Source organism: Rutidosis leptorrhynchoides, chromosome 10, assembly GCF_046630445.1.
Source record: "Rutidosis leptorrhynchoides isolate AG116_Rl617_1_P2 chromosome 10, CSIRO_AGI_Rlap_v1, whole genome shotgun sequence".
Classification (NCBI taxonomy): domain Eukaryota; kingdom Viridiplantae; phylum Streptophyta; class Magnoliopsida; order Asterales; family Asteraceae; genus Rutidosis; species Rutidosis leptorrhynchoides.
In genome coordinates, this window is record NC_092342.1 from 114,318,857 (window position 1) to 114,338,196 (window position 19,340).

Genomic DNA, 19,340 nt, shown 5'->3' on the forward strand with positions numbered 1-19,340 from the left:
TTGATCACCAGACTACTTACTTGCACATGATAACAAGATCTAATACACATAGCATCACAACTTAACTTCCTACCACCACCAGAAAACCATTGATCACTTTCCATCACCAACATTTTTAGCTGGACCAAAATCAATATCCCATATATCTGCAGCAAGTTTAGTTTGACTATTATTTTTTATAGTCAACCCTAACAGCCTAAATTTGACAATTTTCTTTATATAAAGCACCAAATCATCCACAGATCTACACTTCCCTTGAAACAACCTAAGGTTTTGTTCTTGCCATATAAAATACACACATGAACCAAAAACCAATCTTTGAATAATACTCCATACAGTTCTATTAATTGGTCTATGCAACAAATATTCTACAAGTTCAGTCCATTCATTAGGGGCATGATCAAGGTTAGCCATAAGTTTCAACTCATTCCATACTGCCCTAGGGTAGTCACAATCAAAGAAAAGATGACTATGGCTATCTTTACACAACTTACAAAAAGGGCATCTAAGGTCATTATTACTTTCTACTCTCATGTATTTATCCTGTGTCCTCAATTTACCATGAAGAGCAACCCATGTAATAAAGGAATGTCTAGGTATACATTGACTAAACCAAACAAGCTTAGCCCAATTAACATTAGCCCAGTCTTCACTTAGATCTTGCCATGCACATTTAACAGTGAAATTAGAAGTTTTACCTGACCTAGATTTCCAAAGACACATGTCTACTCTGTCAGCAATGAGCACAGGAGTAGGGAAATCAAAAATCTCCTTAAACTTGATCTTCCACAAGTCAGGAACCTTCCAATCACCATTCACAACAATATCAGCCACCATTTCATTCTTTTTGAACCCAGCCTCATAAAGATCTCTGTAGCCAATGAACTTGCAAAGTGGACCCACAGGATGCCAATTATCAAACCAGGCTGATGTATGACTACCATTACCAATTCTCTTAACAATGAATTTAGCTATAAGTTCTCTGTTTTGCATTATCTTCTTCCAGCTCCAACATGAGTCAACTGCAGCTTTAAAATCCCAAAAATTTCTCTTTTTAAGTTTGACTTTCTTGACCCACTTTGCCCAAATTGAGTTTTTATCTGACACTATATTCCATGCATGCTTGGACATCAAAGCAATATTCCAAGTATGCAGATTTTTAATTCCCAGACCCCCTTTAACTTTTGGCCTGCACACCTCATTCCAATTGACTTTAGCCTTCCCCCTTTTGAATTCACCCTGACTCCATAAAAAATTCCTCAACAGTCTTTCAATATCAGCATTGACACTTTTAGGTAAGATAAACATTGAAGCCCAATAAACTTGAAGGGAACACAGTACAGAATTGATCAATTGAAGTCTCCCAGCAAATGAAAGTGATTTATTCTTCCAGTCAAATATTCTCTTCTTAACTTTATCAATTAACACAACACAATCTTTTCTATATAATCTGGTTGCAAGTAGGGGAACACCCAGATATCTAACAGGTAGTGAACCCTCAGAAAAAGGTAGTACCTTAGCAATTTTAGCCTTTATGCTAGGCCTAACATTACTAAAATAACTAGAGCTCTTTTCCATACTAGCTACTAGCCCAGAGACCCCACTGAATTCAAATAATGCATTCTTCAGAATACTAGCTGAGTGCTTATCACCATGACAGAACATCAAAAGATCATCAGCAAAACAAAGATGAGTCAGTTTAACATCCTCACACCTCCAGTGATATTTAAACTCATCATCATCTTCTACCCTTCTTCTGATCATCAAGGTAAGTACTTTCATAACAAGAGTAAAAAGGTATGGTGACATAGGGTCACCTTGTCTCAACCCTCTTTTTCCTTTGAAATAACCTACATGATCCCCATTGACATTTATGGTAAATGAAGTAGAAGTTACACAATTCATGATCCACCAGACCATCATTGGATGAAAACCAAAATACAACAGGCAGCTTCTAAGGAAAGGCCACTCAACAGAATCATATGCCTTTTGAACATCAATCTTGAAAGCACACTTAGGAGGACCCACCTTCTTATGATAGTTTCTCATTAATTCTTGTGATAATAGAATATTATCACTAATTTGCCTCCCAGGAATGAAAGCACTTTGATTTTCATCAACAATACCATCTAAAACATTTTTGATTCTATTGGTGATCACTTTACTTATACACTTGTACAGAACAGTACAACAAGCTATTGGTCTAAAATCATTAACCTTTTTAGGAGCTGCCAACTTAGGAACTAAAGCAATGATTGTAGAATTAACTTCATTCAATAGCTTACCATTTTGAAAATATTCTTTTACAGCTGTACACACATCCGGACCTGCAGTTCCTCAAGCAGCCTTAAAGAACTTAGAAGAAAAACCATCTGGTCCAGGAGCTTTATCATATTCAATATCAAAAAGGGCAGCTTTAATTTCATCATCAGTAATCAATCTTACCATTGCATGGGCATATTCAAAAGAAATCTTCTTAGTAAACAAAGATTCAGGATCATTAATTTGATTCACAACATTGCTGCACCCAAGAACATTCTTGAAATGGAGTACAAATTGATTAGGAACTTGATTACCATAAAAAATATTACCATGCAAATCTTCAACAAAATTGATTCTATTCCTATTATTCCTTCCTTAACTGCTTTATGAAAGAATTTAGAGTTTTGATCCCCTTCTTTTAACCATTCAATCTTTGATTTTTGTTTTAGAAAAAGCTCTTCATCAATGATTGCTTCTTTATAAGCTTTAACATACATAGCTTCTTCCTCTCTCAAGTCAACATTAGAAGGATCTCTCACAACAGCTTCCTGAACCCTCTCCAATTCCACCTTCAACTTTTTAACTTTTTCAAATAAATTACCCTGCTCATAATTCAACTTTCTAAGAGGCTTCTTTAATGATTTAAGTTTTGTGACAACACAATACATAGCATGCCTATTGACTTCAGTCTTCCACATATTATTAACTATTGGCAAGAAACCAGCTTTAGTAGTCAAATAATTATAAAATTTGAAGGGTCTAGGCTTTGCTTTAACTAAATCAGGAAAAGTCAATATCATTGGACTATGATCAGACATTAAAAATGGCATAAATACAGAAGTTGCAGAAGGAAATTTCTCAATGAACTCAACATTACCCATCACTCTATCAAGCTTCTTCATAATCCCAGTAGTTTTCCCTGGGGTTTGATTCCAAGTAAAGTTTAAACCTGACCAACTTATATCATCAACTTCAATTTCACTTACACATTCATGAAATTCACTCATACTTTTAGTAATGAAAGAAGAACCTGCAGAACACTTCTCGGGATCCAAAGTAGCATTAAAATCACCCAATAACACCCAAGGTTCATGCTTAACAACTCTTTTATATCTCATTAAACTCATCCATAGAGCTCATCTGGGAACCATTTTGTGAAAGCCATAAATAAAGGAGCAATAAAAACCTGAACCTCCAAAAGAAGGAACAATAAAACAATGAAAGGCTTGAGCATGTTGATCAATGACAATAACATCAACAGATCTTGGATCCCAGCCAACAATAATTCTTGTTCCTCCTTTACAACTTGCAGCATTAGATATCCAATCCCAATTAGGAAACATAAGATTACCAACATTAACAAGATTTGATTTATTAACATGAGTCTCTATCAAACCACAAATACTATAACTACCATTATTCAAAAACTTCTTTACTTCTTTTTGGTTAGTGGCATTATTGATGCCCCTAACATTCCAAGCAGCAATTTTTATAGACATTGGGAAACAGCAGGGTTTGTGCCATCCACCATACCCCCTAACTTGATAGCTTCAAAATTATCATCATCAAGCCTCATAGATTGTGCAGTACCATCTTCTTCAGACTCAACATCATTAATATTATCTAATTCATCAAGACATGGTCGACCAATTTATTTACATTTCAAGTTAAAATAATCAATCATTTTCTCACCCCATTTTTGCCTCAATCCACTTGATGGATATAGATTGTTTTTAATAAGGTTATCTACTTCTTTGATATCAGTGTAGTAAAGTTCAAGATCAACATCCCATTCTGTAACGACCCTACTTTTTCTGTTATCTTTTACCGTTAATTATTTAATGACCGTTAACTGTTATTCGTGCCACGTCATTTCTATGACCCATATTATTATTTTTGTAATAATATATTAATTATTATGTGTTAAATGAATATTTGTATTCATATTTTAAGTTGTACGTTTCTACGTGTCGCGGATTTCCATCCGGCGAATCTTTTCGATTTTCAAACCAACGGTCGAGTTTTTGGGATATTTAAATCCTAATTATTTTAAATATGATATTTTAAGGTCATATTATTATATAGAGTATTTATATTTATTTTTCGTCGCGCGTTTGTTATCTCTCCGAATTTTTAATCGCGTAAGCGTGTTTTCGCGTTTCGGGCTTCGGTCGGGCGTTCGGGCCACAAGCTTCTTGACTTTATAGCATTTTGGGCTAATGGGGCCCACCCCCATGCATATTTCGGCTGAACCCTTTAAGGGAGGGGTGTTTTTGCAATTTTTATGACTAGTTCCCTTTTAATCTCAAATTAATTCACTCCTTTATTTTATTTCTTAACCTAGCAAGCTTTTCTCTCCCTCTTTTCTTTCTTCTTGGCCATGAACTAGCAACAACAATATCATCATCATCAATTAAAAATATTACTTGGATCATCAAATTGTTTATACAATCGGATTCCTCATTCCGTTCTCTACACGATCATACCAATTGTTTCTTGATTAGGGTATAAACCCTAACCCTAGAACTTTTAATTTTTATTTATTTTTCTGTATTTTATGTTTATATTATTAGTATGATGATTATTAGTTATTGTAATGTTGATTGTATGCGTAGAATTGCTCGATTGCATACTTTTCGGTTTGATAAAATTGGGACAGCAGCTTTTTCGTGTGTTTCTGATATTGTAACTGATTTTGATCATAAAATAAAGTATATAAATGAGTTCCTCTCATCAAGACATTAATTTTAGACTCCGGATTCATGTCGTTTCGATTCCCGGATCCCTAGAATCGATCAAAGTGGTATTTTGTTAAGATTGAAATGTGATTTTAGTATGAACCAGGTTTGGTCCTACTTTGTGACCATATTTGGTGACTTTAGGATGTGTTAGTGTGTTAGGACTGATGGTGGGGCGAACTTTCATGTTCGGGTCATCTCAATCCGAGCCACGAATCACCCGTTACGTCTAAAACACGTTTTTGATTGAATTGAAGTTCCAAGTAGTGTATTGGCTGTATATCACGACTTGTGGGCTGTTCATGGTGTGTTCTTGAGTGTACCAAAGTGTCGGGTGGTTTTCTTAGGCGGAGATATATGTAAGGCTCGCCGAAAACCGACACCCGGGGCTCAGGATACGACCCGATGAACTTTTGATTTAAAACTTGGGATTTATTATTAAACTTATGATATAAATAATGGATTTCATTATCATTTAATTACTTATGATATAAAAAGTAATTATTATTATTATTTAAGACTTATGATATATATTTATTATATCATTTAGTTAATACTTATGATTTAATTAACATTTTAATTAAACTTGTGATTAATAATACTTTCATTATTAATGGAAAATACTTATGATAAGTATTAAACTTATATTATGAGATTATTATAATAAGACTTATAATAAGGATTAATTAATTATTTAATTATTATAAGGCTTAGTTATTATTTAATTATAATTTAATTATTAAATACTTATGATTTAATGATTTTAATTAGAAACTTATGATATGATTAATAATTCATTATCAATTAATAATACTTATGATATAATTTAAAATTTGTTATTAATTAATAATACTTATATTATGACTAATATTTAATTAATTAATTAAATACTTATGTTATATTAATTATATGATTTAAACTTATATTAACTATAATAATTCATTTTAATTTAATTAAACTTATGTTATGACATAATTAGACATATTTAACTTTAATAAATGTTATAACTTATATTATTATTATAACTTACACTTTTAAAATTTACATTGACCATGTTTGACCAAGGTTGACTTTTGAGTTGACTTTCGGTTGACTTTAACTTTCAGTTGACTTTTGTTGACTTTCTAATTAAGGAAACTTTCCTAACTTATAAACTTTCCTAAAATAGCACCTTTCTAAATTTGGAAACTTTCCAAAAATAGAAACTTTCCAAAAATAGAAACTTTCCAAAAATAGAAACTTTCCAAAAATGGAAACCTGCTAAAAATAGAAACTTTCTAAAAATAGAAAGTGTGTCCGTAAGCTGTTCCGATCAAACCGATGCATATTGAGTATTTTTCTATGACTACTTGCAACATGTACAATAGATATCATACTAAGACTTGACCTAAGTTAGTTATTTATATCGACCTGCTTTATTTATAGGTCGGCGTTGTGATCATTCCTGATCACTGTACTACATTTGATGTTCATTTAATTGTGTTGGTTACTTCGTTACTATTAAGGTGAGTTATAGTCCCATTTTTCTATTTTAAATCTTTTGGGATGAGAATACATGCAATTTATTTTATATTTTGGACAAGTGGAAGTTGGTTTAAATTATTCATTGTGAGTCGAACAAAAATATTCCCTAATCTTGTAATTGTAATCACTGGTTTCTACTGGTGAACGCGAATCCTATGGATAGATCTATCGGGTTTGACAACCCCATTTCGAGCTAGTCGCGCTAGCAATTTATAATCGGAATGTTTAGTACTTCGTAATTTTTGTAGATACACTTGTTCGGTGTATATTATTTATTGTGTTTGGCAAGGGTAAATAAATGGTTAAGTGGTTACCAGGTGGCTCACGGTAAATGGAATAATGTTTTTATATGTTTTCTAGCATATAATTTTGTGGTCTAAAAAGGAGTTTTTATGTTTTCAAACATAAATTTTTATGGTTTACATTAAATATTGTTTGCAATATTAAACCTATAATTCACTCAACCTTTGTGTTGACAGTTATTCGCATGTTTTATTCTCAGGTTCATGATTGATTGCTTCCGCTGTGCTTAGAGAGTCTGCATATTTATGATGGCAGCTTTTGTTAAACATTAACTTGCATTCTATTTTGTTACATTGAATAGTGGGTGTTTGTTGACTTTGTTTTGGTCAACTTTTGGTTAAAGTATTTATGTATAGTTTTTCTAAACTTATACATTTTAGTAGATTTCCTTTATAGGAAATCATTTTTAAATAAAGAATGCAAGGTTGTTTTATTAAATTCATATAGAGTTTCGATCAAGCTGTGGGACCAAGATAACGATGGTCGTCAAGTGTACTTTGACGGGTCGTTACAGTTGGTATCAGAGCTCTGGTTGTAGGGAATTAGGCTGCATTGATGTCGTTACCCGAGTCAATAAGGTGCATTAGTGAGTCTAGTCTACAGCCCGACCTATTATATATTATTATATGTGATTATTTGTATCGTATTGGTATGTATATTGTTATCATACATACATCTCTATTATGTTCTGAATCCGGGAGGAACTCCCATTCCAATTTAAACGTATTCTCCGACTCATGCGAGTTTATCTTTTATAAGAACACCTCAGATAGTGAAACCGAGGGATGTCATTCTTGACTTCTGAAATTCTAGACATTCCTATGTCATCTATTATGGTTATGTGTTTGACGTTTGAGTTATGTTACGCGAGATGTCATTCTTGACTTCTAAATACTCGGCATTTCAATGTCAGCTATTATGTTTAGGTATATAACATTCTTGTTATACTACGTGCCTTTGTGCTGTTGTGCCTATGTGCTTTGGTTTTTGAATCGGAAGACGTCATTCTTGACTTTTAGAGATTCTTGGTACTTCGAAGATATTTTTATGTCATCGTTACTCCTATTCGTTACTTTTGATGTTTATGTCTCTTGTGCTATTCTTAGTACATTGTTTAAGAAATCATTTTAGGGAAATTGTGTGGAAATCCGAGGTTGATCGCGTGTCCTGACCTCATGTAGTGCTATTGGAATGAAACTATGAATTAGTGAAATATAATGGCGTCAGGCCAACGTGATTATATTACGTTAATTCATAAAGAAGTCCCAATATTGTGACATGAGGAATAGAAAGCGAGTCAAAATTTTTTTTTTTTTTTTACACTACTCATTCAGAAATTCCGATGTATTACATGGGTAAGGAAGATATTCATAATCTTATTTGTTGATATACGAGAAGCTCGTTTTAACCAGATTAGCTATCTCATGCCCTATTCTCCATAACTCGCTTGTTAGCAACAGCTTCGCTCGGGAACAGTTTTGGCTCAAGGATTTATGTCTTGATAATAGTCAAAGTAACATTTAACTTATTGGTTTTTATGACCTCGTAACATATGTTGGTCAAATGTCGTACGGCAATTCAAGTCCTTTACTCGATCTTTCACGATCTTACTTCAACTTGTAACCTCTGAAATACAGATACTCTGTTTATCATCGGGAGTTTTACACATTTGTTTAATTGGGTGGTTCTTACGGATTTATGGGTGAATAGAAGTAATGAAATATTTTGTCATGTATACAATTTATAAAATCGTATATGTACGTATGGATTCAAATGAATAAATTTACCTTTACCTATTTTGGCTAGTGTATACTAAATCATACCTTCAAAATTATTTTAAAACCACTCATTTATTGAGCTGTTTGATTAAGTCAATTTGTTTTATAAAAAAAAAATGGTACACGTTGTACATACTTCTAAATTTACTAAGAACTTCGTTCCGTTTATGTTGTTACATCAAACGTTTAAAGCTTTTTCAAAACTCCATTGATTAATTTTATCAACTTTTCGCATTACCCTAAAGAGTGTCTGAATCACAGTTCTTCTCATCCTCGGTTTAAGGATGAAACTTACCATTAAGTTCGTTGATAGAAACTCTTACACCACTTTGGATTCCGGTTTTATAAAATTTGTTGGAAAGTCTTTGCGCTCATAAAATTTTCCCTCTTATGGTTAGACATAGCCAAAACGCGGACCGATAAACCAATTTCTGGGGTACACTCGGTGTTCACCCTATTGTAGAAAAGGCGCTAGGTGGATTTCTACCCCCAACTGTTGTTATAGTGGGTATCATGGATATATATTACACTTGACCGTTTGAGGAGTTTCTACCCTCAATACTCGCTGTTAACTGCAACACCCTCGTAAACATCAATTCTAGGATTCAACACTTTGAGGTGCACGAAATTATTTTTGGAGATTCATCCCACCTGGATTCGGCCATTCTTTATAACCCATGATTCGCGTTCTTTTCATCCGCACATAAATTTAAGAATATAGATGAATCCTAGATTTCCTCGCTCATTGCACAAAGAAGTTCACTCTCGTTGAAAAAGCACACCTTTCATACGTCTTCCTTTCGGAAATGTAATGAAAATTTACTTTGAAATCCATGATCCTCGTTATCTCCTTTGAGAGAATTGCCTTAAATATCTATGCCACCGATGTGACTACTCCATATATTGCTTCCTTCATTGTTGCAACTATATTTCATTCGTCCCAGTTCGTCCCCTTGAGGAGCTCCTGTTTTGTTTATTAAGAAGAAAGATGGTTCGTTCCGGATGAGCATTGATTATTGTGAGTTAAACAAGCATACTATTAAGAATCGTTACCCTTTTCCGAGAATTGATGATCTGTTCGATCAACTTCAAGGTTCGTCCATTTATTCTAAGATTGATCTTCGTTCTGGTTATCACCAATTACGCGCTAGAGAAACTGATATTCTGAAAACCGCTTTCCGTACCCGTTATGGTCACTGCGAATTTCTTGTTATGACGTTCGGATTGACAAATGCACCTGCTGTGTTCATGGACCTCATGAACCGTGTGTGTAGACCCTATCTGGACAAGTTCGTTATTGTGTTCATCGACGACATTCTTATTTATTCGAAGAGTGATGAAGAGCATGAAGAACATTTGAAGTTGGTGCTCGATCTGTTAAGAAAAGAAGAGTTGTACGCTAAGTTCTCTAAGTGTGCATTCCGGTTACAAGAAGTTCAATTCCTTGGACATATTGTTAGTAAACAACGGATACAAGTTGATCCTGCTAAGATTGAGGCGATTGAAAAGTGGGAAACTCCGAAAACTCCTAATCAGATTCGTCAGTTCCTAGGATTAGCAGGTTACTATAGAAGGTTCATTCAAGATTTCTCTTGTATAGTGAAACCTCTGACTGTTTTAACGCACAAGGGGAGGAAATATGAGTGGAAGGATGAACAAGAGACTGCTTTTCAGATTTTAAAGAAGAAGTTGACTACCGCTCCGATATTGTCACTACCTGAGGGTAATGACGATTTTATCGTTTATTGTGATGCTTCGCGTCAAGGCTTTGGTTGTGTTTTGATGCAACGAAAGAAAGTTATTGCGTACGCGTCACTTCAATTGAAGATTCACGAGCAGAACTATACAACTCATGATTTAGAGTTGGGGGCCATTGTTTTTGCGCTTAAGATTTGAAGACATTATTTGTATGGGGTCAAGAGTACTGTGTACACAGATCACAAAAGTCTTCAACATATTCTCGATCAGAAACAGTTGAACATGAGACAACGAAGATGGATTGAGATGTTGAATGATTACGATTGTGAACTTTTATATCATCCGGGTAAGACCAATGTTGTGGCGGATGCGTTGAGTGGTAAAGAAAGGGTTGAGCCTCGTAGGTTTAGGGCCTTGAATATGACCATTCGAACAAACCTCGTAAGGCAGATTCTTGCAGCTCAACAAGAAACCTTGAAGGAGGAGAATTTCTTAACGGTAAGGTCCGAGGCTTGAGTAAACAATTAGAGATACGAACCAATGGTACTTGGTATTTTGCGGGACGCCTTTGGGTTCCGAAGTTTGGTAATCTGCGACAACTTGTTTTAGATGAAGCTCATAAGTCTAGGTACTCTATTCATCCTGGTTCAGGAAAGATGTATCATGATCTTAAGGAGCTGTATTGGTGGCCTCATTTAAAGGCTGATGTGACTACGTATGTGGCTAAGTGTTGACCTGTGCTAAGGTTAAAGCTGAACATCAGATCCGTCAGGACTTTTGGTGTGACCTGAAATTTTCGAGTGGAAGTGGGAAGGTATTACGCTGGACTTTATTACGAAATTATCGAGAGTTGCGGGTGGCTATGATACCATTTGGGTGATTATAGATCGACTCACAAAGTCAGCTCATTTCTTGTCGATTAAAGAAACTGATTCGATGGAGAAGTTTACCCATTTATATTTGAAGGAAATTGTTTCGAGGCATGGTGTTCCCGTATCTATTATTTGGACCGAGACAGTCGATTTACATCGAGGTTTTGGCAGTCCTTACAAGATGCTTTAAGAACTAAATTGGTTATGAACACTGCTTATCATACACAGTCAGATGGTCAGAGTAAAAGGACCATTCAAACGTTGAAAGACATGTTACGAGCGTGTGTTATTGACTTGGGTAATGGGTGGGATAAATATTTGCCGCTAGCTGAATTTGCTTATAACAACAGTTATCATGCATGTATTAAAGCCGCACCATTTGAAGCGCTGTATGGTAGAAAGTGTAGGTCTCCTGTCTGCTGGAATGAGGTTGGGGATGCTCAACTCACAGGTCCAGGAATTATTCATGAGACTACCGAGAAGATCGTACAGATTAAGGAAAGTTTGAGAACCGCCAGAAGTCGGCAAAAGAGATATGCCAATAAGAGAAGGGATATTGAATTTCAGGTCGGTGACCATGTTATGTTAAAGGTATCACCTTGGAAAGGTGCGGTACATTTTGGTAAAGGGGGAAAGTTGAATCCTCGTTTTGTTGGACCGTTCGAGATTATTGAGAGAGTTGGACCCGTGGCTTATCGTTTGAAATTGCCACCAGAACTCAGTGTTGTTCACGATGTTTTTCATGTGTCGAATTTAAAGAAGCGTTTGGCCGAGGCCGATATGACTATTTCTCTGGAGAAGCTTCATGTCAATAAGCAACTTCATTTTATTGAGGAACCTGTCGAAATTATGGATCGAGAAGTTAAGACTCTTAAACAGAGTAGAATTCCTATTGTCCGGGTTAGATGGAACGCCAGACGCGGTCCCGAGTTCACTTAGGAGCATGAAGATCAGATGAAGCAGAAGTACCCACATCTGTTCCCAGATGCTGAGTCAACTCCTGCACCTGCTTAAATTTCGGGACGAAATTTCCGTAACGGGAAGGTAATGTAACGACCCTACTTTTTCCGTTATCTTTTACCGTTAATTATTTAACGACCGTTAACTGTTATTCGTGCCACGTCATTTCTATGACCCATATTATTATTTTTGTAATAATATATTAATTATTATGTGTTAAATGAATATTTGTATTCATATTTTAAGTTGTACGTTTCTACGTGTCGCGGATTTCCATCCGGCGAATCTTTTCGATTTTCAAACCAACGGTCGAGTTTTTGGGATATTTAAATCCTAATTATTTTAAATATGATATTTTAAGGTCATATAATTATATAAAGTATTTATATTTATTTTTCGTCGCGCGTTTGTTATCTCTCCGAATTTTTAATCGCGTAAGCGTATTTTCGCGTTTCGGGCTTCGGTCGGGCGTTCGGGCCACAAGCTTCTTGACTTTATAGCATTTTGGGCTAATGGGGCCCACCCCCATGCATATTTCGGCTGAACCCTTTAAGGGAGGGGTGTTTTTGCAATTTTTATGACTAGTTCCCTTTTAATCTCAAATTAATTCATTCCTTTATTTTATTTCTTAACCTAGCAAGCTTTTATCTCCCTCTTTTCTTTCTTCTTGGCCAAGAACTAGCAACAACAATATCATCATCATCAATTAAAAATATTACTTGGATCATCAAATCGTTTATACAATCGGATTCCTCATTCCGTTCTCTACGCGATCATACCAATTGTTTCTTGATTAGGGTATAAACCCTAACCCTAGAACTTTTAATTTTTATTTATTTTTCTGTATTTTATGTTTATATTATTAGTATGATGATTATTAGTTGTTGTAATGTTGATTGTATGCGTAGATTTGCTCGATTGCATACTTTTCGGTTTGATAAAATTGGGACAGCAGCTTTTTCGTGTGTTTCTGATATTGTAACTGATTTTAATCATAAAATAAAGTATATAAATGAGTTCCTCTCATCAAGACATTAATTTTAGACTCCGAATTCATGTCGTTTCGATTCCCGGAGCCCTAGAATCGATCAAAGTGGTATTTTGTTAAGATTGAAATGTGATTTTGGTATGAACCAGGTTTGGTCCGACTTTGTGACCATATTTGGTGACTTTAGGGTGTGTTAGTGTGTTAGTACTGATGGTGGGGCGAACTTTCATGTTCGGGTCATCTCAATCCGAGCCACGAATCACCCGTTACGTCTAAAACACGTTTTTGATTGAATTGAAGTTCCAAGTAGTGTATTGGCTGTATATCACGACTTGTGGGCTGTTAATGGTGTGTTCTTGAGTGTACCAAAGTGTCAGGTGGTTTGCTTAGGCGGAGATATATGTAAGGCTCGCCGAAAACCGACACCCGGGGCTTAGGATACGACCCGATGAACTTTTGATTTAAAACTTGGGATTTATTATTAAACTTATGATATAAATAATGGATTTCATTATCATTTAATTACTTATGATATAAAAAGTAATTATTATTATTATTTAAGACTTATGATATATATTTATTATATCATTTAATTAATACTTATGATTTAATTAACATTTTAATTAAACTTGTGATTAATAATACTTTCATTATTAATGGAAAATACTTATGATAAGTATTAAACTTATATTATGAGATTATTATAATAAGACTTATAATAAGGATTAATTAATTATTTAATTATTATAAGGCTTAGTTATTATTTAATTATAATTTAATTATTAAATACTTATGATTTAATGATTATAATTAGAAACTTATGATATGATTAATAATTCATTATTAATTAATAATACTTATGATATAATTTAAAATTTATTATTAATTAATAATACTTATATTATGACTAATATTTAATTAATTAATTAAATACTTATGTTATATTAATTATATGATTTAAACTTATATTAACTGTAATAATTCATTTTAATTTAATTAAACTTATGTTATGACATAATTAGACATATTTAACTTTAATAAACGTTATAACTTATATTATTATTATAGCTTACACTTTTAAAATTTACATTGACCATGTTTGACCAAGGTTGACTTTTGAGTTGACTTTCAGTTGACTTTGACTTTCAGTTGACTTTTGTTGACTTTCTAATTAAGGAAACTTTCCTAACTTATAAACTTTCCTAAAATAGCAACTTTCTAAATTTGGAAACTTTCCAAAAATAGAAACTTTCTAAAAATAGAAACTTTCCAAAAATGGAAACCTGCTAAAAATAGAAACTTTCTAAAAATAGAAAGTGTGTCCGTAAGCTGTTCCGATCAAACCGATGCATATTGAGTATTGTTCTATGACTACTTGCAACATGTACAATAGATATCATACTAAGACTTGACCTAAGTTAGTTATTTATATCGACCTGCTTTATTTATAGGTCGGCGTTGTGATCATTCCTGATCACTGTACTACATTTGCTGTTCACTTAATTGTGTTGGTTACTTCGTTACTATTAAGGTGAGTTATAGTCCAATTTTTCTATTTTAAATCTTTTGGGATGAGAATACATGCAATTTATTTTATATTTTGGACAAGTGGAAGTTGGTTTAAATTATGCATTGTGAGTCGAACAAAAATATTCCCTAATCTGGTAATTGTAATCACTGGTTTCTACTGGTGAACGCGAATCCTATGGATAGATCTATCGGGTTTGACAACCCCATTTCGAGCTAGTCGCGCTAGCAATTTATAATCGGAATGTTTAGTACTTCGTAATTTGTTGTAGATACACTTGTGCGGTGTATATTATTTATTGTGTTTGGCAAGGGTAAATAAATGGTTAAGTGGTTACCAGGTGGCTCACTGTAAATGGAATAATGTTTTTATATGTTTTCTAGCATATAATTTTGTGGTCCAAAAAGGAGTTTTTATGTTTTCAAACATAAATTTTTATGGTTTACATTAAATATTGTTTGCACTATTAAACCTATAATTCACTCAACCTTTATATTGACAGTTATTCGCATGTTTTATTCTCAGGTTCATGATTGATTGCTTCTACTGTGCTTAGAGAGTCTGCATATTTATGATGACAGCTTTTGTTAAACATTAACTTGCATTCTATTTTGTTACATTGAATAGTGGGTGTTTGTTGACTTTGTTTTGGTCAACTTTTGGTTAAAGTATTTATGTATAGTTTTTTTAAACTTATACATTTTAGTAGATTTCCTTTATAGGAAATCATTTTTAAATAAAGAATGCAAGGTTGTTTTATTAAATTCATATAGAGTTTCGATCAAGCTGTGGGACCAAGATAACGATGGTCGTCAAGTGTACTTTGACGGGTCGTTACACATTCTGCCTCATCACCATCATCCATGACATTACATTCAGTAGCCAAAGTAGCAAAGACATTCTTTGAAGCAAACTTATTCAAATTATCTTGCTCTTTATTAACAATCTCTTCAAGAACACAATTCTCCTTTAATCCATATATATTTTTCCCAGTCTCCATCTGCTTCTTCTTCTGACTTGATGATTTCATAACAGGAATTGCAACAGGCACAGATCTTTCTTCAATTAACTTAGCAATATCTGTCACCTCATGTTGTTTATCATTAGCAGTACCACTAGTGGAAGCTTTATCCCTATTATTACTAGATGGTACCCATTTAGTTGAATTTTGCTGCCTGATTTTATCAAAAATATTTCCCTTAAAAGGGAGAGTACCACTCCTTTTGAAATTAGGGCTTTTAACATTTTGAACATCATGCTGGATTTTACCACTATTCTTTGGAGCATTATTCCCTGTAAACTTCAATCTATCAAATACTCTACCCTTCTTACCAACTATCTGAAATCCATCATCATTCCCAACATCATTCATATTAATCTTATCAACAGTAGAATCCACCCTAATAGCATCCTTAATAATTTGAGCAGCAACTTCATCCTCAGTTCTAGGCCTTTTACTACAAACTTTGGTAGTATGACCAAAAACTTTGCAATAAGTGCAAAGTGGTGGTTTCCATTGATAGGTTACTTCAAGTTGCCCCACCTTAGCAGGAAAAGAACCAAAAGATGGATAAGCAAATTCAATAGAACTGGGTAATTCATCACTTGCATTAACTTCAGCCAAAACCCTAGCAAAGCCCAATCTACCACTTTTTTGCAAACAGCTATAAGTTGTGACTTTATCCATAGTAATAGGCTTGCCAATACTACTCACAAGCTTACTAATACCTCTACCATTCCATAACTCAATAGGAATATTATGAATGCAAATCCAAATTGGGACTCTAGCAGGTTCAATTTTTTCAAGCCATACCCCAGGTTCCCATTGATTGACAAAAAAAGGAACATTATTCACCAACCATGGTCCATTTTTAAGGACTTCTTTCATACCTTTCTCACTTTTAAACTTACAAAGATAGAATCCAGCTGCAGCCTTTGTAACTTCTTTCAAATCATACCTCCACCACATTCTTCTTAAATGAGCATTAACAACTCTATAATCTATAGAAGTACCAATGAAATAACCATAGAGTTGTAAAGAAAAAGCACTTCCACCTTTTTTAACCTCATCTTCAGTAAATACAACTCTTTTTTTACCATTAGATAACAAAACGGGGGGAATATATTCCATTTTTAATTCATCATTTTCCTTGTTTTGTTTCATAATATCAGCAAATGTAGAATTAGGATTAGCCCAAGCTCTTGGCCTCTTGGTACCCCCCTCATCAGGAACATGCCCTGTTTTAATGACAGTAGGGCTAGTAATATCATTGCTAACACCACCCAAGGAGAATTGAGAAAAGTTAGCAGGAATAGAAACCTTTACATTAACTCCATCTTTTTTAAACATTTTTGTAGCACTCTCAGAAGCAGTAATCATATTAGAATCAACATCCTTTGACCCTTTGAAAAAGACAACAGGACTAACATTGCATATAGGCTTTGCAGAAACAGCATTCTCATCAATGGATTTAACAATAACATCAACATTACTATTATCATTAATATCAACACATGTATCATTATCAATAACTTTGTTTTTGTTAAGAATACCTTTCTTTCTGCCCTTTTTCCTCCTTTCAATAGCAGGTAATGAAGCTACTTGCTCAGGAATAGCAGTATCACCACCATACAACACAAATTGAGCACTCTTCTTTGGGTTAGCAGGCATGTCTTCTTTATTCATAAGAGAATTCTTCTTACCCTTTCTTTTAGTAGACAAGCATGATTTCTTAAACTCATCCTGCACCATAGGAGAAAGCTCATCCCTAGTACGAGCTCTAACTTGTACAGGTGACATCACATTATCCACTGCAGGAGTTTCAGAAATACGAGATTCAGGAGTGTAACATGGGTCCACCATATTCAAATCTGGAGGATCAGGAGGACGAATAGGAGCTTCCGGAGTATTAGATTCAAAAATCATGGCACATACAAGTGATTTATAGCTTTAGAAATCAAAACCCCCAAAATAAATGCAAATCTGGGAAAAGAGATAAGAAACCCTAAATTCAAAATTAGGATTTCTATATGTTAAACAATAAGATCGAAACACAATACAGTATCAGGTAACCATATTAGACCAATTTCGAGTAGTTTTGAAGGTGAATAACACAGAATCAAGCTAATAATCGATGGAACAATAAATGCGGCTAAACCCCAAATTTTGAGATCTAAAAGAACTCAAAACAGGATGAAAATCGGTGGAATAAAAGCAAATACAAATGATTAAGGTGAAGAAACAAGACAGATTCAGTGATTAGGGAAGGTTTAACAACAGAAATTAGCCTGAAATCAAAGGAACAGTGAAGAACTCAGCTGGTCCGTACAGATTCGCTAAAATCGCCCACACAGGAGAGAAATTCACGGGTTTTCGATTTGGGTTTAGGGGTTAGGGTTTAGGGTTTAGGGTTTGGTGTTTTGGGTTTAGTGTTTAGTCCCTAAACCCAAAACACCAAACCCTAAACTCTAAATCGGGCTAAATTTTGCTTCACAAAACATGAAGAAAAAAAACGTTAACATTTTTCACGACCAATATTATCTTGAATGTTATTTTTGTCGATCGTTTTCCTGCCTAAATAATAACATTCATCACGAAGTATCTTTTCTAAATGTTCATATTTTCGTGTGATCTTAATGCCTGAAAAAAAAATTCCAAAAAAATGAATTTTTTTTTTATTCCCCCTGCGTCCCCCGATTAGTTACTTCCCCATTGATTATGCCCATATATATATATATATATATATATATATATATATATATATATATATATTGAAGGGATCCAGAGAAAACTAAGGGTGAAAGAGAACTCATAGAACTCACAGATTGAGCTCAATCTCAATCTACACTCAAATTGGCTAACTCTGCACACAGATTAGCTCAATCTGCACACAGATTGATTGACTCAATCTGCACCCAAATTGAGTCAATCTGCACACACATTGAGTCAATCTGCATCACATATTGAGTTTAGTGTGTGAGTTCTCTCCTACTCTTGGTTCTCTCTGGATCCACCCTATATATATGAATCAAAAAGATTTTTGCTTAGGTGTCATTTGATGATTAAATTGAATTAATTATTAATTATAATTTAATATATACATATACATATTGATTTACATATATATGTATAGATTATTACAATTAATACTAAGCTATAAAAAGATAAGATATACTCTATACATATAGATAGGATATATATATATATATATATATATATATATATATATATATATATATATATATATATATATATATATATATATATATATATATATATATATATATATATATATATATATATATATATATATATATATATATATATAAAATTAATAATTAATCTTTATTCTTACGTAATAATGCATATATAATAAATATACATTTTGTCTTTATTGTTAACAAGAACTTTGCAAGTATCAATATATCTAAATTTAGTAAAGATTATTGTTTGTATATTATATCTTCTCTTCAAAGCTTAAAACTAGATCAATTAATCACCAAATAACTGTAAATCTTCACTAACACATTTCAATTTTATCTTTTTAGGAGTTTCCATCTCCAACAAGTGAGTTGTCATATACTCTTCATTTTGCGTATGGACCAAAATTTGTAGCAATGTACAATTGTGTACCTGATAAACACACACGAAATTATTATGCTTTACATATTCTTTTTTATTATCCTACA

General features: G+C 33.6%; 1 protein-coding gene across 1 annotated transcript; it reads right to left on the reverse strand.

Annotated features, from left to right (window-relative positions):
- Window positions 1-93: 93 nt before the first annotated feature.
- On the reverse strand, window positions 94-17,577 carry LOC139870551 (uncharacterized). The gene is made up of 6 exons (XM_071858335.1): window positions 15,474-17,577; window positions 3,796-3,885; window positions 3,449-3,649; window positions 2,592-3,292; window positions 2,370-2,472; window positions 94-2,327 (listed from the first exon to the last, which is right to left on the reverse strand). Exons 1-6 carry the CDS (start codon window positions 17,575-17,577, stop codon window positions 94-96), a joined length of 5,433 nt encoding a protein of 1,810 aa, XP_071714436.1.
- Window positions 17,578-19,340: the final 1,763 nt, after the last annotated feature.

Excerpts from the sequence above, each read along its gene's own strand:
- LOC139870551 (XM_071858335.1), bottom strand. The coding sequence starts at position 17,577 with ATGATTTTTGAATCTAATACTCCGGAAGCTCCTATTCGTCCTCCTGAT. Across the intron at positions 3,886-15,473 it reads ATGTGTAACGACCCGTCAAA|ATAATATTAATGATGTTGAG; the intron begins GTACACTTGACG and ends TTGATGAATTAG. Across the intron at positions 3,650-3,795 it reads TGAAGCTATCAAGTTAGGGG|AGACTCATGTTAATAAATCA; the intron begins GTATGGTGGATG and ends GTGGTTTGATAG.